At 42.9% G+C, this 26,039-nt stretch overlaps 1 protein-coding gene across 1 annotated transcript in view; it reads right to left on the bottom strand.

The window, feature by feature from the left end:
- LOC120568642 (disco-interacting protein 2 homolog C-like) overlaps nt 1–26,039 on the bottom strand; it is a 199,914-nt gene that overhangs the window by 19,344 nt on the left and 154,531 nt on the right. Inside the window, 4 exon segments of the mRNA XM_039816286.1 lie at nt 3,697–3,709; nt 3,711–3,796; nt 7,017–7,127; nt 14,396–14,467. Of these exon segments, the coding sequence (XP_039672220.1) occupies nt 3,697–3,709; nt 3,711–3,796; nt 7,017–7,127; nt 14,396–14,467 (282 nt within the window).

Here is a 26,039-nt window from a genome sequence, read left to right as displayed (position 1 = left end):
GAGTTAAAAGCGTGAGAGTGCCTATCGGACTCATGTTCATCAGGTGGACATTTGCACCTTTAGCTTTGCGTTTAGCTGGTTGGATTTGTGGGGACTAGTTGTGATGCGACTTTTCTGCTTTCTGCATTTAAAGAGTAATTAAACACCCTAATCAGGCTGTCCCTGCCTGGCACACACATCTAAAAAAAAAAATCAACAACCCCCAGGGCCCAAAATGTGCGCGGCTTCAAAGATAACTCATTTTAAAATGTTGAAAGTACATTTTTATATCAAAGAATTGTCTCCTTGTTTGGACTTTAAAAGGTGACATTTCTTGGTCGTCACGGAATACAACGGACATTTTAAGTTTAACCCTTGTTATTGTCTTCCCATCGACCAAAACGGACCTGGTCTGGTTTGCCTGTTTATATAAAGCATAAAGTAGCCTGTAAAGTCTCCCCCAGGTCTGTCTTGCATCCTCTTAGCCAACTTGATTCCAACTTACTACCATTTCTCGTTTTACACTTCTTTGGAATGTATGCACCTCATTTACATGAAATTATGGCTACTTTTTTTTATTTTTTTTTATTTTGACTAACAGTTAAGATCAAAGGAACATATGTTTATGTATTATCACAGATTTTGACCCGTGTAGACTATGAAAGTAGTGATCATACATTTTTATTTTAGTGTCGCACGTTATTTTTGGGGAAATTTGGTTGACAGAAACCCATATTTCTGACATAAAAACTTCGAAAAGGGGGTGAAATTTGACCGGAGGGCAACATGAGGGTTCAAAGTGCCGTGGGACTCGACCTGTTAACTACCCATGGTGCTTTGCTGACATGCCTCAATTGGCAAATCCGTGCCTCGTTATGAGCAGAGCCCTGCGGAGGCAACCGGTGACAAAACACAAACATGTTGACGAGAATAAGATGCAGGCGGGGCGACCCGGGAATGTCATGAAATAAACACACAACACACACCCTGACGTCCCTGACGCACAGCAGCTCCTCGTGAAGCTTAAATATATATTTATTGAGAAATTGAGAAAACGCAGCAGTCAGAAGCCAATAAAAAGCACATCAGAGCGCTCCGCTTGCCATCTGTGCACGATATACGGCATGCTGCTCGGCAACACTGTCCCCGAATGAACCCCACTGGCAGACAGACTGTGTGTGTGTGTGTGTGTGTGTGTGTGTGTGTGTGTGTGTGTGTGTGTGTGTGTGTGTGTGTGTGACTGCTTTTACCGCTCCCTCAGGACATGAGCTTTCTGAATCTGCAGGATGAACTGTGTGCGTTTCTGTGCGTCATGTGTGAGTGTGTGACTGATGTGTGTACTGTACTTTCCTTTGTGCAAAACGGAAACAAAATAATAAACAGACAAATCACGAGAATATTTTGCGTGTGTGTGTGTGTGTGTGTACATGCAGTACTTCTTCACAATTCACGACTAAGCTCCATGTGAATGTGTTGTGCACGTGTTTGTACATTTATGAAGGCTTTATGTCGGTGGTTGTTGACCGTTGTGCGTGTGTGTGTGTGTGTGTGTGTGTGTGTGTGTGTGTGTGTGTCTGTCTATAAATGTGTCATATTTATGAGGTACATCCACACATTCTGCTCACTGCAAAAAATGTGGACAAAATAACAGAACAGAAACTATGTACAAGTGTTTTTAAAGATTCATGTCCCTATGTACTATGTACATATAGCTACGAAAAGTAATGCACTGAACTTTGTATGTATTCCACATATGGCTGTGTTATAAAACACAGAGTTTTCAAGCTGGGGAGCGAAGTTCGTGTCCCGGAAGAACTACTTAATGGGACAGGTGTCATAAATGATGCCTGTGGCTTGCACAGTAATAGCGTTACTGAAGACTAGCTCTAGTCTCGCGCTGAAGTCCCGTGGGAATTCAGTTGTTGCAGGAAATGGTCAACAGCAGCGTGCAGATCGGAGCGCAGTGTGTGAAGAGTGAAGATCGGAGGTGTTCGCAAGGGAAGAAGCTTGGAGTAAGAAGAACGTGTGTTGAGCTAATGTGGGAAAGAAATGGTTCGCGTTTGTGCCTTTCCGAATTGTGGCAACAGAATGAGAAAATGCAAGAACCTAAACTTTCATCACGGGACTTCGGCGCGCGAGACTAGAGCTAGCCTTCAGTAACGCTATTCCTGTGCAAGCCACAGGCATCATTTGGACCGTTTCCATGTAGTTACATATTCACTGATATTGTCATAACCACTACAGTGCTCAATTACGTATTTTTGAGGGGGAAATTAACTTAAATTTTTCCTCACGAAGGCATGACCTCCGTGATCGACTCTTCTGGGTTTTCGGTGAAGCGACCGTTGGAAAAGAGGTAGGTGACACTACAAACTTTGAACTTAAACGGTTTCTTCACAATGTCTGAGTTGAAAACGCATCTTGTTTTCACCTAAGGACCTGTTCATGTTGCAAAGACATTTTAAATTGCATTTTGTGTCTGTTAAGAGGCGCAAAGGCACTCTTTAGAACATGCCTCCACAACTGGCATTTTAGCTAACTGGGAGCTCTGGCCATTAGCTGCAGCTACTCCAGTTCGCTAGCACCGATTTTTTATTTATTTTTTCCTATCGACAGTACCCTGATACATCTAGCGATCAAGATTCAGGTAAAAATCGGCCGGATTTCTCATTTAACTAGTAGTTTTGGCGCTTAAACTTAACTGTCGTCGCCGCAGAACGTCATCTTTTGTCGGCTAAACTTAACTGCAATCAAGGGCGTGGGTGATTGTAAAGTTACTATCCAATTTGGCCGTTGATGAATGAATTAAATAACACTGCATCTGTTTGAATCGGCAGTTGGACTCATTGTAGACACAGAAACATAGGTACAGTCATGTGAAACAATTAGGACACCCATGCTAAAGTTGACTAAAAAGAGGAATAAAAAAATCATATTTTGGAAATTGATCTTAATGCCTTAATAAAAAAAAAAAAGAGGAAAAATCCAACCTTTAAGGACACCAATTTTCTTGAATTGTGAATGAATAATGTATCTTGAATAAATAAATGTTCTTCCTTAAAATATAGAGGGCATAAGTCAGTCCACCCCTATGTTAAATTCCCATAGAGGCAGGTAGATGGTTATTTTTAAAGACCAGTTATCTCATGGATCCAGGATACTATGCATCCTGATAAAGTTCCCTTGTCCTTTGGAATTAAAATAGCCCCCCCCCACATCATCACATACCCTTCACCATAACTAGAGATTGGCATGGGGTACTTTCCATAAAATCATGGGTATGTGATGATGTGGGGGTATGGTGAAGGGTATGTGATGATGTGGGGGTATGGTGAAGGGTATGTGATGATGTGGGGGTATGGTGAAGGGTATGTGATGATGTGGGGGGGTATGGTGAAGGGTATGTGATGATGTGGGGGGGTATGGTGAAGGGTATGTGATGATGTGGGGGGTATGGTGAAGGGTATGTGATGATGATGTGGGGGTATGGTAAGTAGGTTATGATGGTGGGGACTATTTTAATTCCAAAGGCCAAGGGAACTTTATCAGGATGGTGTCCTAATTTTTTCACATGACTGTATATAGGGTCCAGGTTGAAAAAAACGGTACTTTAAAGCCCTGGTTACACGCCAGAAAAAGTAACTCTTTAATAATCAGTGTTAGACTTTCGGCTGTGCTTGTTGCAGACCTGTGAGAGCAGAGAGTTTGATTCCGTACCTGGTGGTGTGTAAAAGCTCCATTGAGCATTGGCGTCATGGGGGGGGCTTCCTCTCTTTGTGCTTGGCCAGGGCCGCTTGCACCGCCTCTGTGTGCACATCTGGACACACACACACACACACACACACACACACACACACACACACACACACACACACACACACACACACACACACACACACAGTCGATTAGTTTACTTTGTATTTGTGTTGGCCATTCCCGAAACCCTTGCACATATTTTTTAAATGAGTTTTCTCTGTCTGCCAGAAATCCATTTCCATTTCCTTTCATTTCTGTGCAGTAAGAAAATGATCTTGTAGATAATTAAAACATGCTTGAGATTGATCATTCAAAATGTAGCTCTAACATTGATGTTTTAATCAATCTAATAATGTCATGCAGAATAATAACATAGACACACAGGACATTTCCTGCTGAAAATAATCTAGTTAATAATAGACTTTTTTGTATTTCTACTTCAGTAGGCCTTTGATTTTTCCAGGACTTTTGCTTGTAATTAAGTCTTTTTCCATTGTGGTACACTTACTTAAAGGCAGGGTTGGTAACTATTTCCAATATACACTTTTTTATATATTGTTTGAAATGGTCTTTACACCCTGACAGCAATGAATAACTTAAGGGCTCTGAAAAAGGAGCGAAAACAATCTGTAGCTGCAGTAATCCTGTAAAAACGCCCACCAATCACTGCTTCGCGGCACCGGAGCAATCCCAGAAATGAAATGTCGTGGACATAGACTATTTGGAGCCCCGAGGAGATGCTATTTTGAAATCTGGCTAGCTTTCAACATTACCAAGCCTGCCTTTAAATAAAGGGTCTGAGAGCTAACCATAACGATGACAGGGCTGACCCAATAACTGAGGAAACAAGTCCATCAAGTCCAATCGTTTTTTCGTTCAGGCAGCGATAATGTGGCTGCCAGTGTAAACATCGGGGAAGGGTGTTAAATAATAATCAGAGAGTCCATCCAGCCGAAGCACTGAGGTAGACAAAAACAGCAGCAGGACTATCAGCTGTATTTGTGCTGCGGTGTCCTCGTAAACAAAGAGCGCCGTGTTCCCATTTATTCACAATCGGTTCGCGCACGCAAACATTCCCCGCATGACGGCGTCTCCCGTGAGGCCCTGTGGTTTCGGACCGGATTAAGTTCTGGGAGCGTCGGTGAAGACGCTTTGTAAATGAGTGTTTCTAAAAGCGAGATGAAGCTCTGCGATGTAGCCACAGCTGGGTTTGTTTGAAGAGTGTCTACTGCTGTCAGAAGGCAAACACACCGGCTGTCAGAGCCGATAACGACATAAGTAAGACATTTGTCAGAATGAATGGGGCTCACACATGTACGTTTGGTTGGCTGCTGTGTGTGTGTGTGTGTGTGTGTGTGTGTGTGTGTTGTGCGCGCGCGTGCGTGCGTGTTTATGTTGGGGAACGGAGGTAATCTAAATCTCAAGTGCCCATTTATTGTCTTATGGTTGACTGAGTGCGACAACACACTGTGTGAAAGTGTGTGCGGGGGTTGAAGGTAGTCACACAGCTTTTCTTCTTCACTTTAATGGGTTAAAAGGTTTTTAGGGGATTTATTTTCTGTCGGAAACAAACTCAAACAAACTCTCCAACAGCATGTGGGAAGAGAGAAATAAAGTAAACCAGGTTTTCCCTCCACTGGTCCAGGAACTCAAACGTGTCTGTTTTCTTATTGGACACCACACTTGAATTCTTACGGATTAATTTAGTATGAGATGCCACTGGACAGAATTGAAATGCTCAGTTAATGCTGTATTAATCCGTACTGGACACCAGATGGAACAAAACTAAACAATGCATGTTTGGAAGAGCTGTGACAGATTTGTCAAAAGCTTTTTCCACAGAATCTGTGCCAAGCAGTGCATGTATACCGCAGTACGTTTTTCTCCCATCCCAGAATGCTGTTTGGAATAGCCAGACCCTCCTCCGCAGCGCTGTGGAAGGAGGTCTGGCAATGCAAGACTACACCTAAATCACGGTTGCAGCTGTCGCTGTTGGTCCTGCTCGGCGCCCTGCTACGCCCTGCAGTGCCCTGCAGTGCCCTGCTATGCCCTGCAGTGCCCTGCTATGCCCTGCAGAGCCCTGCTATGCCCTGCAGTTCCCTGCTATGCCCTGCAGTGCCCTGCTATGCCCTGCTAAATCCTGCAGAGTCCTGCTATGCCCTGCAGAGCCCTGCTAAATCCTGCAGAGTCCTGCTATGCCCTGCAGAGCCCTGCTATGCCCTGCAGAGCTATGCTATGCCCTGCAGAGCCCTGCTATGCCGTGCAGTGCCCTGCTATGCCCTGCATAGCCCTGCTACGCCATGAACTACTACAACTTCTATTTCTAGTCATAGTTCCATTATCTTTACTGTCACTATAACTGCCACTGTTCATCACACCCCCAACCGGCACTGTCAGACACCGCCCACCAAGAGCCTGGGTCTGTCCCAGGTTTCTCCCTAAAGCTGCTTACACACACAGCCGACGGCTGACCGTTGACAGTAAAGCCAGTCGAAATGATCAGTCTCCCCGTGTTGGTCCAAAAAGTGCCACAGAACACACCGAAAAGACGAGACGTAATACATCTCTATAACAGCAGGCGGCGCTAATCTGTAATGTTGCCCAGGAAATGAAAACCGGCAGCTGATTGGACGAACGCGTCACATGGGTTTGTTTTCTCCGGAAATTCAAAGCCAGACTGTCATGGCGGCTCGTTCAGAATCTGATCTCATATTTTACTAAAATAGTTCACCGAAACGTGTTTCTGGAAACATTTTAAGAGAGAAATAGGCCATGCAGTTGCTGAATCTGTCTTCATTTCAGATCAACAAAGGTCAGTTTAAAAGATTTTCGTCAGATTTTGAGAGACTCTAGTCACGCTCATTCTGCTCGTCATTTCCGGGTGGGTCCCGACTGCCCTGCCGGCGACTGAACATGTCAGGTCGGCCGAAATGAACGCCGACAGCCCCCCAGACTGCCGACGGCGCGGGACACACCGAACAGACTCGAGTCACTGACCTCGCCAGACTGTCTAACGGCCGATATTGGGGTTGGTGTGTCAGCACCTTAAAAGGGAGTTTTTCCTCGCCACTGTCGCACTGAATGCTTGCTCTTGGGGGAATTACTGGAATTGTTGGGTCTTTGTAAATCATAGAGTGTGGTCTAGACCTACTCTATCTGTAAAGTGTCTCAAGATAACTCTTGTTATGATTTGATACTACAAATACAATTGAATTGAACTACATCACTACAGAAAAAACGTCCTGACCGATGTATGGTGATGGACAACCCCTTCCTCTTACCTGATCGGTAACGTTCGTCTCTGGAGCCAGAAGACCGCCGGCGGTGGTACCGGGAGGACGAGGACGGGGTGACCGGGGTTCTCCTCTCCTGGCCCGTGGACGGATCCATTCCTGGAACAAAATTAATCAGATTTAATTCATAGCCTTCATATGTTTCCAATCTTAAAAAAAATCGATGCCCCTGAAAAGAAAACTTTATTTCTCAGTATTCTGTTTTTCTAGACTTGAGTGCGTTGGAGCCATTTCATTGGCAACCAGCGTGTGATGCTGTGGGTAGGAAAAGTTTATTTAAAAGTGGCCTAACTGTTACAGCTGTGTTGGGTACAGCGAGGTCACAGATTTTTTAGCATGGTTTTGTGGTATTGTGGTAACGTTTGATGATGGAAAGGAGAACTGTTATTTATTTTGACTGGTTTTGTTATTATTTTAAATAAATGGATTGGCATATCCAACTCTAAGTTTCAGATTTATATTGGAGGGAAAACAGTTTGTTTTAAAAGCATGCAGTCTACACTGGACCCAAGCGTTAATTGCTGACCAAAAGAAAGAACTAATATGCGCCAACATTATTGTATTTCCAAATGCAATTATGACTTGGACTTTCGTTGATCAAACAAGGTAAAAAAGTACGTCCATTACTCTACCTGTGGTACGGCACCTCAGGGGCTTAAAGCTTGGGCTTAGCCTCCACACGTTGGATTGAACATGGCAGCAAAAAAGAATTTAAAGTGCAGTTTTCTACTGATATCTTCTTTCAACTAACAAAAAACAAAATCTCGGAGTGTCTTTCGCGATATGTTGCAGGCTTGCAGGTGTTTATTGCACCAGTTGACATTGCGATGACGATGAAAAAACGATATATTGTGCAGACCTAGGTACCACACACCCATGTGCATTCACACACACACACACACACACACACACACACACAGTAACACAGACTCCCTTCACACCAATCAATAAGTCTGATGATAATAACCACCCTCATACTGACAGCTACGACCGCCGTGGAGCTGCTGATCTATGAGCATCCATCTCAGCTTCACACTTGCAGCCTCGTCTGTCTTCATTAGAGCTCTCAGAGCATCGCCGGCGCTCAGGAGGAAAGCGTAAAGTTGATTAGCCGACCATATAACGACTAGCAGCCCGCGCTGGAATAAATGACAGGTCTGGGAAATACCACGCTTTGTTGTTTCCTCTGGGGAGTCTGGATGGATGGATGGATGGATGGATTCCCCCCCTCCTAACCCATTCTACTTTTTTGAAATGTCTTCTTTCTCTCTTCTTTCTTCTTACTCAACTCTTACTATACTATACTATACACATTAAGATTAGACTAACAGATTGTTCATACGGGTGTCTTTGTCTGCCCATTTATTTTATTGAGTTCATTTTGAACATGTTAAAAATTTAAAAATAATTAAAGATGAATAAGAAAAATGATTCAAATAAGAACCATGTTCAAAAAGGAGTAGGAAGACGTTAATTGAAATAATCCATTGATAAATCGACAATGAAAATAATCGAGAGTTGCAGCTAGAGATGGTCCGATACTGCCTAAAACGCTGGTATCGGTATCGGGAAGTACTGGAGTTTATGCACCGATCCGATACCACGTAATAAAGCCCTAAAGAAAATCTACGTTAAAGTAGTTTATTTATGTTCTTTTTCCGTTATTACTGACTGTCAAACTGGAGAATAAAAGAAAGTTCTGTAGCGTTCATGTTTGTGTTTGTTGATGTTTCACAAAGAGTTTAACCTGAGACAGACCGACAAAGATAGAAATCATATCACATTCATACAGGGATAGTAGTATACAGCTGTTATACATCATATCACATCCATACAGGGATAGTAGTATACAGCTGTTATACATCATATCACATCCATACAGGGATAGTAGTATACAGCTGTTATACATCATATCACATCCATACAGAGATAGTAGTATACAGCTGTTATACATCATATCACATCCATACAGGGATAGTAGTATACAGCTGTTATACATCATATCACATCCATACAGGGATAGTAGTATACAGCTGTTATACATCATATCACATCCATACAGGGATAGTAGTATACAGCTGTTATACATCATATCACATCCATACAGAGATAGTAGTATACAGCTGTTATACATCATATCCATACAGGGATAGTAGTATACAGCTGTTATACATCATATCCATACAGGGATAGTAGTATACAGCTGTTAAAACATAATAAAATATATGACACACTGGTGTTGGATCGGTACTCGGTATTGGCCGATACGCAAGTTCAGGAATCGGTATCGGGAAGCAAAAAATGGTATCGGGGCATCTCTAGTCGCAGCCCTATAAGGGTCGGCCGTTGTCAAATGACAGTGGTATTCTACTGATGCTCAACAGCAATCTGACATCCGGCCAACCTTACCAATAGCCCCCAGGGAATTTAGTGCAAAGGTTTAAAAACCAACCGGGCTGAAAACGGAGACCTTTTGCAACACCGACACCGACGCCAACGTTTCTCCGCCTGATTGGGTCTTACCGATTATGCCATCTTGTTCTCTGATTCTCCACGCCCCCCTAACAGATGATCCTTTCCTAACAACAAGCAATAATGCTGCGTTCCAGGCAACCCGTAACTTGTGTTTTCACAACCTGCTACCGGTGAAAGTGCCCTGGAACGACAGTCAAACCAGTAACTTATTACTCGTGAACTGGTACCAGATGGTTGTACTCCCAGTTACAGTTTTTGACGTCACACACACACATAAACAACAATGGCGACCCCTGTTGATGCTGTACAGACCAGACGCTGGTGATAATAATAAATAGACATAAATAGGCAACGTAAAGTAATTCTGCACATTGTAATCAAAACAATACACGCACGATTTGGTACTACTACAGGTTATGTTTATTAAATGAAGCCAAAAATATGTCGCCTACTACAAATCGCTAGTATCAGCTAGCGCTAGCTAACGTCAGCGTTTAGGTAGCCGCTAGCTAGAAGGGTTTGTCGTGACTTTGCCTGGAACGCTACCAAGTCGTGAGTCGTGACTTGACGTCGTAACTTACGGTTACAAATTGTGTCTGGAACGCAGCATAACATCCTGACAACCGGTGGTAACTTCAACATGGATAACGAATTGCAGGCGATGCGCTCCAATGGGAAGTTTAAAACACGATCCGCCAACGCAAAGCTTTGCACAACTTTACAATACGGCTAAAAACATACCCTCTTTAAAAGCACTGTGCTCTTAGCCAGCGTCACATAGGCCTATGCTTTTTTGTAAAACATTACAACGTTAGCCGACCTACATCGGTGTTTTCTGCCGCCTTTGTCGCCTTGTAGTCGCACTTGTTATTTTCAGTAACAGTTCCACCTCATCATCCGTCCAAACAAAAATCTCTACATACGTCTCTTCTGCAACCAAAAGCTACTAACCATGATAACTACCGGTAACGGGCGGAATATACATGCTGCTTCCTGTTTACAGCGGCACTCGCATGCCCAGAATACAAGTATGTTGCTGAGATATACGGTTTGGTCGTGTTAGTTTAAACAGAGATCAGCTCTTCTACTGGAGCTAAAAACACTTGTATGCACGGAGATCGCTTTTGGCTCAAAACGTAGCAGTGTAAATGTAGCCTTAGAAGAGGCTGACAAAGACTTCGCAAATTGTTGCTTGGTGGAAGGAATTTATAAAAACCCAACAGACATACCCTGTATGTAAACTCAGGGGAAGCCTTGCCAATCACTCTGGCCGAGGTCAAGGAGGCTGCTGTAGTTAGAAAACACAGCCGGGGGGCTGATAGTTAAGTTTCTCTCTGAGATGCTGACGGCTCTGGGTATTGTCTGGAACCATGGCTGACATTACTTTTCAATAAATTCATGAAGTTAGGGGTCTGTGCCCGTGGACTCGTGGCACCACTGTTCCAAAAAGGGAAGGTCCAATTATCAGAGCATCACACTGCAGCCTCTTCGGGAAATTTTTATGTCAGATTGTCTTGTGTTTCACTTGGCTGCAAGACACGTTCCCAAAGTAAGCTGAAAGATCCAAGATGGTGGCAGTAAAGCCAAACCCAGGGGCTATTAAAATGTCCCTACAAAACCTAACCATAGGGCTACCTGCTTCAAAAAACTACGTTATCTTTCACATTATTTTTTTGGCTGATATATAAAGAACGGCTTACTGGATTTCATGATATCAAAGTGCCCTGTGAGTAAACTAAACCTAATCTAGAATGTCAAACCGTTTTAAACTGGGTAACTAGGGAAATCCTTTACTTTGAACACTGTAAATGCTTTAATCGAATGATATCAGCCTGGCTGAGTACCAAGCAGTGCAGATTAACCAGGCCTCAGAGCTGAAATACATCACATGGGGAGGGAAGGAAACTGGTGTGTGCGTGTGTGTGTGTGTGTGTTTTGACAGGGAGAAAGGGTGTATTGTGTTAGATGGGTGTGAGAGGGTCTGAAAATTAGAGACTCTCCTCCCACAAAAAACGCTCCCAGAGGTCGTCCATTCAAGCAGCAAATACGACTCATATTTACGATTCTAGTGGCGGCGCCCTCTAGTGGTCGTAGTGATTATGGCGGGAGCAGAGCAAGAAGTAAGGTGACAAAGTATGAAAGCGCCAAATTTCCACGCAAGGACGCAGGTTTGGGATCAGGTGGTGCATGTGTCAAAGGAACACAAGACTTTCAGCCAGGAGACATATGAAATATGGCGAATTTTTACTTTTCTTTTCACTTTCCGAACGTCACGTTCAGCATCACGTGTGTAACCCTCATGAAGTGAAGAAAGATCTAAATTTCAACCCAATCTGCGACCACGTTAAAAGGTGTGTTTAAAACCCACGACAGTTACCGTGACCGACGCTCTCTGGTCTAGATATGAGGCTGGATTTCCTGCCACCGCTCGGAGAGCTATTTTATGAAACGTTCTTGTGGGTCGTATCAGAGGGAAGGGAAGATATGACCCATATAGTCGTATGATTTGCAGGACTTGCTGGAAATTAGAAAAAGGTGTATTGTATGTATAAAGTATTGTGTGTATGCATGTGCACAAATTTGTGTGTGTGTGTGTGCATGCGTGTGTGTGCGTGTGTGTGTATGGATGTGTACAAAGAACATACTGTGCACGTACATGTAATTTAGTTTTACACAGAGAGAATTATTCTTATGAAGCAGTATCTGTGTGTGTGTGTGTGTGTGTGCATGCGTGTGTGTGTGTGCATGCATGTGTGTGTGTGTGTGTGTGTGTGTGTGTGTCTCCCTCCTCCGGTCCCCCATTATGAACTAAGGGCGACCCCCCACTGGGCCTGGACGTGAATACCACACATTTTCTCCATCCCACACCCTTCATTCCTTCCCATAATGCACTTCCTGACAACCCCCCACCCTACGAACACACACACACACACACACACACACACACAGAGTATATTCCAGTAATAGCTTTGGCAGTGTCTCCAGTGACGCTCCAGTCCCGTCCTCAGCAGTCAGTCGGATGCGGCGTCTCGCTGCGAAATGGACTTTGGGATCCTTTGTGGTCGGACTCGATCCAAAACAAAACATCCATCTGCGGTTTGTTACCAAAAACAACTCGATGGTGATGATTTATTAAAACGTACTGTGCGAAGATCCGAGTCGACACATATCCTGTATGGAGGAAAATCTAATTCTCCAGTTTCCCTTTTAGAAGAAAGTGAAGCCCCAACAGTGCATGTTGGTCTGCTGGACAAAAACATCTAAATAAATAAATGGGTATTTCTGCTTTTATCGCCTGCAAGGGGGGGGGGCCCTTTCAGTGAAACAAAGACCAGATACTGCTTCATAAGATTAATTCTCTCTGTGTAAAACCAACTAGTACGTGCGCCAAATGTTCTTTGATTTGGCCTTCAACATCCTCGACACGTAGAAAGAATATCCAGGGCCATGTCCAGTTTTGAAGGTTTATAGGAAAGGAAAAGGATTCCAGCAAGTACAAAAAGATCCTGTTTTTATTGTTCCGCTGTTGTTCATATGCGTTTGTGATGTTATTTTCAGCAATTTGATCTCACGTTTATTTATTTGGTTTCATTTTTTATATTTTCTAATAGTTGCGCTGATAATTTAATGCTTCATGTGCTGAAAATTAGGGATGTCCCTATCAACTTTTTTGACCCCTCTCCCCCTATGTGATTTTTGAAATAATACCCATACTGAGTCCCAATCCGTAGTTGCTCAGATAGAAGTTTATATCCATGGAAATTCCACTTCCAGGATTGCTCCGTTGCCGACAGAAATCTGCTGGATTTCACTCATTTAGGCAGGATGTGCGTCCCCTTCCTCTTTCTTTGTGTTGGCGTTCTAACCTCCGGCTGATTTGTGAGGACTATGGTTAACTGCTCCTCAGATCTCTGCAGGGTAAATCCAGACAGCTAGCTAGACTATCTGTCCAATCTGAGTTTTCTGTTGCACGACTAAAACAACTTTTGAATGTACACGCGTTCCACCAAAACAACTTCCTTCCCGAGGCTGTTGTGTAGCGGCACCGTGCTTAGCACCGCCCAAGATGATTGTGATTGGTTTAAAGAAATGCCAATAAACCAGAGCACGTTTTTCTCCCATCCAGGAATACTGTGTGGACTAGCCAGACCCTCCTCCGCAGCGCTGTGGAGGAAGGTCTGGCAATGCGAGATTACTCAGATAGTAGAGCCGCACACCATTTTTTATGTTTTTTTATTTACAAAAATAACTAAATGAACAAATTAACTAAAATCCATAGGCCACAACTAAAGAAGAAGAGGAGGAAGCATAATGACTGAGAGTGTCATGGAAGCACCTGGTGCAGGCTCTGCCGCCATGGTAACAGACGATGACCACCCCCGACGACAGTGGTGATGAAGATAACGTTACACACCTTTGGTCATAAAGTTCATAATCAAAGTTTTTTTTTTACTTTTACTTCCTATAATTAAGTACATCTAATGTCAGAAAATTGCTATGGCTACTTAAGTAGAGAAAATATCAGATACTTTCAGACTTTTACTCAAGTAATATTCTAAAAGGAGACTTTAACTTCTACCAAAGTAATTTTCTTGGTAAGATACTTGTACTTTTACTCAAGTATTGCTTTCGAGTACTTTATACAAGACTGGCCACACGCCACGTTGGTTTGCAGGCAGTCTGGCAGTGCGTCTGTGGCGCAGGGCGTGTGCGATTACAGGCAGCGATCAGTACAAGCTGATGTACATGGTCGGAGTAAGGTAATCGGGATGAAGGCCGATCCCCCGATCAGTTAAAAAAGGCCAAAATCGGCTCCGATCAGATACTGTGATTGGGATCGGGACATCCCTACTGAACAGTAGTATGAAAAGGTGAAGGAAAGACAGTTTTACCTGGTGCTTGTGGGAAGAAGGCTCCGATCAGCTTGGATCGCTTCTTCTCATAGCCCTTCTGTGTGATATCACCTGCCAGAGGAAACAGAGAGAGAGGGAGATTTACTTCCCATGGTATTTTATACGAAGTAGTACTCACTGGTGATACTAAAGCCTGCTAAGTCACAGTACAGAACAAAGCACATCCATCGTTACAGATGCATGTTGTTGAATCAAAGTTTTTGTAACTCCACAGAACTTCGTTCCAACAGATATTTAAGCAGGGAAACCGAATATGGAAGGCTAAAATTGTATAAAAAGATGCACAATAAGCAAATTAATAAAAACAAATGACAGAGAACAGGATTTAACAATAAGGGTCTGTTCGGTTAAAAAAAAAATTCTACTTGCTCAAAGTCAATTTTTACTGGCTTGGTACCCTGTACGAATTGTTAGTTTTTTTTAAAAGGAGAGAAATAAACGTTAAAAAAAAGAAAGAAAATCAAATAAAAAAAGAGATTAAAAGGGTCAAAAACTAAAAAAAAAAAAACATTGACAAAAAGCATTGAATAAAAAGGTTTAAAACTTTAAAAAACTTTTTAAAAAAAACGTCAAAAGAAAATTGAAAAGTGTGCGAAAAAGTCAACATAAAAAAAAATAAGAAAGAGTCAATTTCACACTCAAATCATATCATTCAACAAGCATTCTTTGATGGCGGCAATAGCATGAAAATGTCATTTATGATACAATGATGCCCGAACGCCACATCGCCACATATAACAACGTGGCCGAGGTGCGGTGTACTTGCCCCGTGCCGTTCGAGCGATACCCTTAGCGTTGAACACTGGAGGAATAATAAAGCTGCAATGAAAAATATACACGTACATATTCCACAAAAAAAGCTGCAATCTAAGACTTCAAAACTAAGCAGTCAGAGAGAAAGCTGATCACATCGTGCTTAGTCATCCTCTCCAACTCAGACCAGACGGTGCATACGTGTGTGTATGTGAGTGTGCATGTGTGTGTGTGTGTGTGTGTGTGTGAGTGTACAGTATCTGAATAAATCTGGACCTTTAAGTACTGCAGATGCACTTAATTCGCCTTTCACAGAGTGACTAACCCCCTCAAAACCTGCTGACCAATCTCCCCGAGTGAAGCCATTAATCAAGCCGACCTAAAGGTCCCATCGGCAGATTTCCACACAGGCACGTCTGAATCCAAAAGCTCCTTTTAGAAAGGATTATTGGGAATACCAGACGGGAGGAGTTTGCCACATTTATAAAGAACGTTTTAAAGGGGCGCTATGACGTTTTGGCCATTTCTTCGCTTTTTGCTGACAGGTTTCTCTATAGAGCTCCCTACAGGTTTCTCTATAGAGCTCCTCCTACAGGTTTCTCTATAGAGCCCCCCCTACAGGTTTCTCTATAGAGCTCCTCCTACAGGTTTCTCTATAGAGGCCCCCCCTACAGGTTTCTCTATAGAGCTCCTCCTACAGGTTTCTCTATAGAGCTCCTCCTACAGGTTTCTCTATAGAGCCCCCCCTACAGGTTTCTCTATAGAGCTCCTCCTACAGGTTTCTCTATAGAGCTCCTCCTACAGGTTTCTCTATAGAGGCCCCCCACAGGTTTCTCTATAGAGGCCCCCTACAGGTTTCTCTATAGAGCCCCCACACGGTTTCTCTATAGAGCTCCTCCTACAGGTTTTCCTATAGAGCTCCCCTACGGTTTCTCTATAGAGCCTCCCCTGGGTTTATAGAGCTCCCCTACAGGTTTCTCTACAGAGACCTCCCCTACAGGTTTCTCTATAGAGCCCCCTACAGGTTTCTCTATAGAGCTCCCCCCTACAGGTTTCTCTATAGAGCTCCCCCTACAGGTTTCTCTATAGAGCTCCCCTACAGGTTTCTCTATAGAGCTCCCCCTACAGGTTTCTCTATAGAGCTCCCCCTACAGGTTTCTCTATAGAGCCCCCTACAGGTTTCTCTATAGAGCCCCCCTACAGCTCCTATGTTTACTTGTGTCTGACTCCTCTCTCGGTCAGTCTGCTGTTTCCTCTTCCTCTCTTCCTCTGATGATGCTTTCCGAGCTTTCTGCTTCTTTTTTGCCGGCTCAGCCATGACGATAGTGTGAAAACTCCATCGCTACCCTGTAAGCCGGTTCCTGAACGGGCAACGTGGCATCATGACTTTGCGTAAACATAAACACCACTTTCCTAAAGACAAACGGCGTGTTATCTGTACGCATTTTGAGCTATCCACGTGTATGTCTACGCTGTATACAGCGGATGTAAACACACACACCACGTGGCGTCTTATCGCGAGAACGTGCCGTGCTACCCAAAAGGTTGGGTTTAGGAAAAGAACGCTGGGAAAGGCTTTTGGAACAAAAACACGACAAAAACACAACTGTGAGCAACGTCACTCGCTTAGGAAAACAATAAACGGTTGGGTTTAGAATAATTATTTTAAATAAAAACCATCCACCAACCCATTTTTATCCTCCAGATCCCAAAGGGTTAAAGTCAATGGTGTTTTATCAGGCAATCTTTTATCTTCTACTGGCTCCCCCCAAGGATGCGTCCTCTCCCCTCTCCTTTTTGTCTTATACACAAATGAATGTCGTTCACAATATGATGGAAGACAGGTTTTTAAATTTGCAGAAGACTCTGTCATTGTGTCTTTACTTAATGAAAGTGTGATTGAACACGGACCAATAGTGAAGGACTTTAACGATTGGTGTAAGCGTTCTTTTTTAAATATAAATGTCTCTAAGACTAAAGAATTGATTATTGATTTTAGGAAACAGTGCCCCCCTCTTCCCCCCACTATCATTGATGGCCAACCTGTTGAGACAGTACAAGAATATGAGTACCTTGGCACAATAATTGATAGCAAGCTATGTTTTGAACCGCACACTGATGCTGTCTGTGCCAAAGCCCATCAGCGTATGTACTTTTATCGAAAACTGAGGAATTTCAACATTGACCCCACGTTTATGAGAATGTTTTATTCCTGTTTTAGTGAGTCTGTTTTAACCTTCTGTTTTATTTGCTGGTTTGGTTCTCTGTCCATGAAAAACCAAAAACGACTAGAGAGTATCGTTAGGACATGTGGCAAGATTGCAGGCATCAACCTCCCCACTCTCTCCCACATCTACTCCAACAGAGTGGCAAAGAAGGCCCGATCCATATCAGCTGACCCTAGCCACCCCTTGTCCTGCCAGTTTAAGTTACTTCCCTCAGGCCGTAGGTACTCCATGCCTAGATGCAGGTCCAACAGACTCAGAAACTTTTATCCCGACTTCTATTTCCATTTTAAACAATTTGCCGGAATTGTTTTAAATGTATGCATTTTACTATTGTGGTTTAGATATTGTGGGTATTTTATGTTTCGCTGTTGTTGTTGTCTTTATGTGTGTCTGCTGGCTGTACAAATAATTGCCCCTCGGGGATAATAAAGTTACCTTGACCTTGATCCTCCCTCCCTCTGCGCACTTACATCCTTTCATACTACTCGCTACGGCGATAATTCACACGTAATGTAGGTCAGTGGAGGCCAAACGGCGTTGATAAACACGCTAAAAAGCGATTATGCGTCTTTATAACACACCAAAATGGCATAGGAATTGGCGTGTCATACATAAAGCCACTTCATGAGATCAGTCTGGTGGTCATGTGCAGTGCCGTGAAGCAATTCGTTGCATGGCGAGACCTGAAAGTTGCATGGGTGGGTTTTCCGCTCACAGGCGCTAGGGGGGGGGGGAGCGAGACGACCACCATTCAACCCGAAAATAAGTCATATAACCATTCCAATGACTCCGAAGCTGTCCAGTTAAGGTAAATTATGCTAACAAAAAACTGCATAGTTCCCCTTTAAGAAAAGAGAGCCAGAAAAGTTTGGAAAAACCCCACTGGAAAGTAAATGAATGTCAGCTGGAGTGCCTGTTTTTTTTTTTTTTGACTGACAGCAGATGAATGTGTTTGACCCCACCCAACTTGTACTGCAAGTGAACTAAAACCAAACACTGACAAATACTTTGTGAGGGAACTGAGGCAACAACTTAAGAGGGAAGCAGAAAGCTAAAGAGAGAGGCATCATGGGAATTGTATGAGCCGAGAGAAGTACCACAGGCGGTTTCTTTCATGGCAAATCGAAAGAGAGTAAAAAAAAATGGTAACGAGTGTTTGAGTGTGAAAGCAAAGGAGAGAGAGAGAGAGGGGGAACGTGGGTAATGCAGTCTGTAATGTGCTGAGAGCCATAATGGGGCTCGCTGTGTGATTTAACTGTTAAGACGCGTCGATCAAACTGGTGATGTGAACGAGGGAGGTCCTGCCAATGAGGAACAAGCTTTTTATAAACATGGGGGCGTAAAAGATGGAGATGCTCAGCCAGTTTGGGACTGTTTGGGCAACGCATTCTCGCTCCTATCGCATCAAAAAGCCACGCTTGGTCAGGTACCTTTAGTGTTTGTTATTTTTTTTTTTATATTTTTATTGCAATTCCTTAACTTAGTTAACAATTCATTACCGTACAAATCAGTACCATTATCATATCCTTGCAAAAACATTTTCTTTTGGATATGTATGTACATATCTATGTAGTCCACCCAGTGCTGATAATAATAATAATAATAATAATAATAATAATAATAATAATAATAAATGACAAAAGCAACCCTCATAGCAAAAGAAAAATAGAAATTAAAAAAAGTGGAATGGAAATATATCTATTTATAAGCATATACACATACATCTGTACCCCTATACACTTCCAATCATACATCTATACATATAGGTATACACATACAATATATGCATACACTTTTAAGAAACATAGGAGTTGATTTGTGTGTATATATATATATATATATATATATATATAAAAGTTAACACACACAATAACTTAACTTAAAACACAATAACTTCATAATTTCATTCATTCATTTATCCAAAAACACTAAGAAAAAGCAGGGACGTGCATGAATGAATGAACTAAATCTCTTTGCATAACAATAATAGGTATGCATCTACAATTTAAATCCACTGTTCTTCATGATTCGTATACTTGTGTATGTTCGTGCGCATATTTATTCCTCTTAGTGTTTGCTATTGATGCAAAAAGTTTCCTTTAGCGTCATATTTAGTCACACTTGGTCGGGAGAGCACCTCGACACAGTGCTGTGCCTTTGCCAAACCATTTTGATCCTGCGTCAAGCATTCAATTGCGCCAATGCTACATGTTATTTACGTTTTATGGTATTTCATTTTATTTGTGTGTCCATGTTTCATCACGTGTTGCTTTTTGATTTGTGTATCGTCTATAATTTGGACAAGTGTGTCACAGCATGTGTATATTATTTTAAAAGCAAACCAGTTACATGCACAAGAATCTCAAAAATGCCAAACATTCCTTCATAAAACGAGTATAATATTTATTCTGAAACATCTCATGAAGCCTAAATGTGCTTCCGTACCCAGACAGAACTGTCGTGACAACTGTGACAACCGAGGCTGCGGACGTCGGCTGATGATCTGCGGAGCGATTTTCAGGATTTCTCTGACTGGGGGGGGGGACCGAATTGAAAAGAACACCAAAAATTCAGAGGAAATCAGAGCGAAGAGCGTCGCCTGACTCGGTGAGGGACGCACGAGGCGGACCTGAGTGACGCTAAATCTGCAGCGGATTTGTCGAACACGGAGAAAGCTGTTTGCGCGGCTGACTTGACAAATCCTTCTTAAACACAAATACATGTGACTAACTGGCTCGGATCAAGAAACCGACTGTGGGCACGGACGTCATCGCTGATGATGCCAGAACTCTGTGTGTGTGTGTGTGTGTGTGTGTGTGTGTGTGTGTGTGTGTGTGTGTGTGTGTGTGTGTGTGTGTGTGTGTGTGTGTTTCTGGTAGCGTGGAGGCGAGGCACATGGCAATAATTAGCATCTCTGGTAGGGGAGCTAACTACCCTGCAGAGAGCGAGAGGAACTGGCAAATGCTTCAGTTTGAAAAGAGAAAAAGAGACATTGGGGTGGGAGACACAAGGGAGAAAACAGAGGGAGGTCAGACCTTGTCCTCAATACCAACTTCCTAAAGTCATGGATACGTAATGTAATATAGCTAATAATGCATGGTTTATATATAAAATGGGTATGGGTGGCTTGTGGCTCGGAGCTAGAGTGGTCGCCCCATAGCCAGACCTTCCTCCACAGCACTAGCTGTCCCATAACAACAAGGTTGGCGGTTCAATCCCAGGCTCCTCCGGCCACATGTCCAAGTGTCCCTAAGCAAGACTCTTAACCCCAAATTGCTCCCCGGACGCTTATAGGTGTCTACTGCTCCTATAATATATGTCCCACGGTCCCGGCTTAAGCAAAAAGGCGACAGAGCCTTTTCTGTTGCTGGCCCTCAGCTGTGGAACCGACTGCCACCTGACATCAGAAATTACCCCTTCAATTGTGATATTCAAAGCCAGGCTCAAAACTCATCTTTTTACATCGGCCTTCCCGGCATCTTAATTGTCTTATCCTGCTATGTTTGTAATTAAGTGTTTGTCTTTTGATGTCGTTTTAGCCTAAATCACTGATTTGTAAGTGTATTTTATTTTATTTTATTACCCTGTGGCTAATGCGCTATGTACAGCACTTTTGGTCAGGTTTTTAAATGTGCTATAGAAATAAACTTTACTTACTTACTTACTATACTTAGGATGGGTTAAATTGCAGAAATAAAATTTCACCACAGTGTAGTTTTTTGTCGGTTTCCATGAGCAAAATAAAAACAATGTGAAATGAAAGTGACAGACAGACACGCAGACTGACAGACAGACAGACACACACACACACACACACACACACACACACACACACACACACACACACACACAACACACACGGAGCAATCCTGAAAGTGGAACGTCGTGGATATAGACTAATCTTGACCCGTCAGACTTATTTTTTTAAAGCAATTTACATTCCAACTATGTAAAGAAGCAACAAAAAAAAAAAAAAAGTCCTTCTCCATTCTTAGCCCAGGGACAGGAACGAAGCAGCGGTTGATGAGGACAGAGGGATGAAGATCTTTAAATAGAGACGGTGGAAGGGAAGGATGAGTCAGCCTGGGCTTCCAAACTGTCCGTCTGTCTCTTTGTTTGGGGGACGTTGCCACAGGCCGTTAGAGACAGGTACACACACACACACACACACACACACACACACACACACACACACACACACACACACGTTTGTGGCACTATCTTTGTGGGGACCCGTCATTGACATAATGCATTCCCTAGCCCCTTACCCTCACCTTAACCATCACAACTAAATGCCTAACCTTAACCCTTACCCTAACCTTAACCATCACAACTAAATGCCTAACCTTAACCCTTACCCTAACCTTAACCATCACAACTAAATGCCTAACCTTAACCCTTACCCTAACCTTAACCATCACAACTAAATGCCTAACCTTAACCCTTACCCTCACCTTAACCATCACAACTAAATGCCTAACCTTAACCCTTACCCTAACCTTGACCATCACAACTAAATGCCTAACCTTAACCCTTACCCTCACCATAACCATAACCTAATTCTATCCCTAATCCTAAAACCAAGTCTTAACCCTCAAACAGCCCTTTAAACTTGTGGGGTCCAGCATTTTGGCCCCACAAAGCTGTCGGGACCCCACAAGTATACTGGACTCCCGGTTTGTGGACCCCACGAATATAGTTAGACAAGAACACACATACACACACACACACACACACACACACACACACACACACACACACACACACACACACACACACACACACACACACACACGGTGGCTGACAACATGTTTCGAATCACAGCAGTTTGGCCAGAGGCTAAGACCAATCAGATTTACAAAGTTAACAGCTGTGTCATATTGACAAAGACAGGGGATCAAAACTTACTATTTACTACTTGAAATACTCTTGCCAAGAAAAGTAAACCTCTGAACTACAGTGAATACAACCAAAAACAGAGAGACAATTCATGTGACTTTTTTTTTCTTTTTTTTTTTAGATATTCCAATGAGTTTTTAAATGGTTTTATTATCTAAAGATATATGTAAATAAACCTATAAAAGAGGATGTATATGTTCAGTTTATCTCTAAACCTATTGACCGACAGTAATGGAGGTATATGATCCTTCTCTAACAATTAGTCCAATTTCAAACCAACTTAAAGGGAGGCAAATATAGTAAAACTAAGTTAAAGTGAAGTAAAGGCTGTACATTAGAGTAAAAAAAACAAACAAAATGAGGTCCATGCAGGCTTTAGTTCAAAATGCTCTCTAAGACTCAGAACCATGTCAGGTCCACGTCCAGCTGCAGCCCTGCATTCATCTCCAAGTGAAGTGCATTAGATTGTTTTGAAGTATGCATGCGGCAGCCAGATGACGGCTGTATAACCTCACTATAAGCTCCCTATGAATTATTGACGATCACACACAGAGTGTATATCGCAGGCCGCTCCCTCTGTGACTCCCTGCAGTGATTGTTGTCAAGCTCGTCTGCTCTTAACCTCCACCTTAAAGTCGAGCTCTGTGTACTCCACGTCAAGGGGGTGGGAATCACAGGGTACCTCACGATACGATATGTGGCTCACGGTATCGATAATATCACCATACAGCAATTCTGCGATCATCAACGTATTGCTAGACAATCCTATAATCAGTGTGCGATTTGCCGGGGGGGGGAGGATGCGTGGGATTTCCCCCTTTCTGGTCTACATATCACTGCTTCTGCTGAATTATTTTTTTATCCCCAGTGGGGACAAAATGTATCTCCCCCCCCCCTACCCCCCACTGAGCCCTGACCCCAAACCCATTCAACACGTTTGGGATGAACTGGAACGCAGACTGAGAGCTGGACCTGATCACAAAAACATCAGCGTTTGCTCTTGTGTCTGAACGGGAGCAAATCTCTGCAGAAAGACTGAAAAGCAGAAGAGTGGAGGCTGTCGTAGCAGCAGATTCGTGCTAACTGCTGGAGCCATTTTGCCCATTTTGCAGATTTACCTCATTTTAATTTATAATGATGCTTAGACATCATGCATTTTCCATTGTGTATTAATGGCGATAATGAATTGGAATGTCTTCTGTTTACATTTAGTTATTTTGCTCATCATTGCTATTATTTTTACGATGATGGATGTGTGAAATCCCATAGGATGATGGGATCTGAAGGCCTGATGACACCTTAGATTTAGGACAGGCGAACAGGTGTTCAGGTGTAGCGGTAGAGCAAACAATTTTCAACCGCATACACATAATGCATATTAGTAAAGCTGTATAGCAAAGCGCCGTCAGAAGAATGTGACTCGCTCTGAAACGTGTTAGTAGTGTTCCCTGGACACAAACCAGTAAGAGCCATTAAAAAGGAGTTCCACAGTATTGCATTGTGAATGATGAAAACCCTTAATACATCCATGTGTAACCCTTTGAAATAAAAGATTATGAATTATAAATTCTGTTAATGATGGTGCTGCAGAAAAGGACTAGTACTTTTTCGCCCCCGCAGGATTGCACCTAAATGAAACAGATTATAGGTTCAATACCATTCCACCAGTAATATTATATTTATGATTAAATATATTAATACAATATATTGGAACTAACGCATTTACTCTATGTTCTCCCACGCAAATTCTCTCTCTTTTGCAGCAGCCGCTGTGTTTTTTTTTTTTTTGTAACGAAATGCATGTTCAAACTCGCCGTTTGTGTGCATGAGTATATGGTCGTTGCCGTGGTGAATCGTAGTATCATGGCTCCATTCATGCTGCCTTTTTATAGTGGTGGTGCACGCGTTTAACTCAGAGTGAACCTACTCCGAGTTGATTGAACCGACTCATATCAGCTGTTCTCAGGGTAAATCAACTCAGAGTTCAGGGTCAGACTCAGAGTTTGTTAGACCTCCTTCCTGGAACGGGCCCCTGGTGTCCACATACTTTTGGTAAAGCAGTGCACAAACATGCTCTGCATACGACTGCAGCGTCAGAGCACAACTCTGCTAAATCACCTCCAGTCTGTTAGTACAGAAACAGCCGAGGTCCATGACCATATACAGTAAGAGAGAGAGAGAGAGAGAGAGAGGAAGATGGAGGGAGAGGGATAGGGAGGGAGAGGGAGAAGGGAAGGAGAGGAGGAGAGGGAGAGGGAGAGAGAGAGGGAAGGAAAGAGAGCAGGAGAGGAAGGGGGGAGGAAGAGAGAGGGCGACACAAATGCTAGCAATGACAGATATATGAAGTGAAGAGTGAGAACAATAAAGAAAGAGAAGGAAAGAACAAGAAAGAGCAGAGGAAAGAGTGCCATGTAGCTAGACAGAGGTGAGAAAGGAGGGAGAGAAAGAAACGTTGCATCAAACCAGCACCTAAAAAGGAAACAGTTGATTTTATTGTTTCCACACTGCAACCATAGAGATAGAGAGAGAGAGAGAGAGAGAGAGAGAGAGAGAGGGGGGGAGAACGCATAAAAAAGGAGTGTTTGATGAGAAGAGGGAGAGAAGGGTTGCAGGAGGAAGAGACAGATAGTGACAAAGAGAAGAGGTGAGAAAAAGAGGGAGAAAACAGGAGAGAGGGAGAGGTTTCTGACTGCGCCACTGGAAGCTAAACATAACAAAAGAGCATATGTAACATGCCTCTCTCTCTCTCTCTCTCTCGCTCTCTCTCTCTCTGTCACTCTCTCTCTCTTAATTTCGAATCAATTCAATTTGCTTTATTGCCATGCATGTAACAAACACAATATTGCCAAAGCACCACGCAAAATGAATACAAATACAAATTCAACAATATAAATAATCATTTCAAAACCAAAGTAACAATAATCCCAATATACCAATGGTAATATTCAAATCAACAAAACTAGGACACAGCTAGACAAGTAATTATAATAAAAAGTGTAAATGTGTTCAATGCCGTGTGTGTGTATGTGTGTGTGTGAGTGTGTGTGTGTGTGTGTGTGTGTGTGTGTGCGCATGTGTGTGTGTCTCTCTCTCTATTGATATTTCTCTCCAACAGAAACAGGAATATGAGTGTGTAACAAAGACAAAAGACTGAATAAATAACAGAATATCAGCCTAATCGGGTCATAAGTTTTGAACAAATTGACCTCATGATGGAGCAACAGGAAAAGCCATTATACTTCATCCTGAGGGGATGGCAATCCTGCCTGCAACACATTCTCACGAAAGGAGTTCGTACGATATCGCACGAAAAAGGTGTGCACACCGATGTGTATGATGTCTTACCAAATAAGTCAACCAGGCGACCGCGGGCTGGTTTAGTTCAGCCGACAAGTTTAACCGACAAAGAGTGAGCTTCATGCGGCAACGACAGTTAAGCTTAGCCACTGAAAAAGATCGCGGTTTGGATTCAAATATTTCGGGGCGAGCAAACACGCAATTCCTGGGTGAAAGTCTTTTGTTGTCCCTGGGAAGGGAACGCTGCTCTCCGTCTGGAACTTGCTGGGTTTTTAGGACTAGGGCTGCAACGATATGCGATACGAAACCGAAATCGCAACACTCCGATCCACGAACCTGTGTCGCGGTGCGAGAAGGCAGAATCGCGACCCACAAGGAAATAAGTTTGTAACTTTCTTGTGTTATCCTCGACAGTTCTGATAAATGTACAATGTCACTGTGTTGGC

This window comes from Perca fluviatilis, chromosome 11, assembly GCF_010015445.1.
Source record: "Perca fluviatilis chromosome 11, GENO_Pfluv_1.0, whole genome shotgun sequence".
Taxonomy (NCBI): Eukaryota; Metazoa; Chordata; class Actinopteri; order Perciformes; family Percidae; genus Perca; species Perca fluviatilis.
Note: the sequence above shows the minus strand (reverse complement) of the source record. Positions and strands in the feature narration are given on the sequence as shown.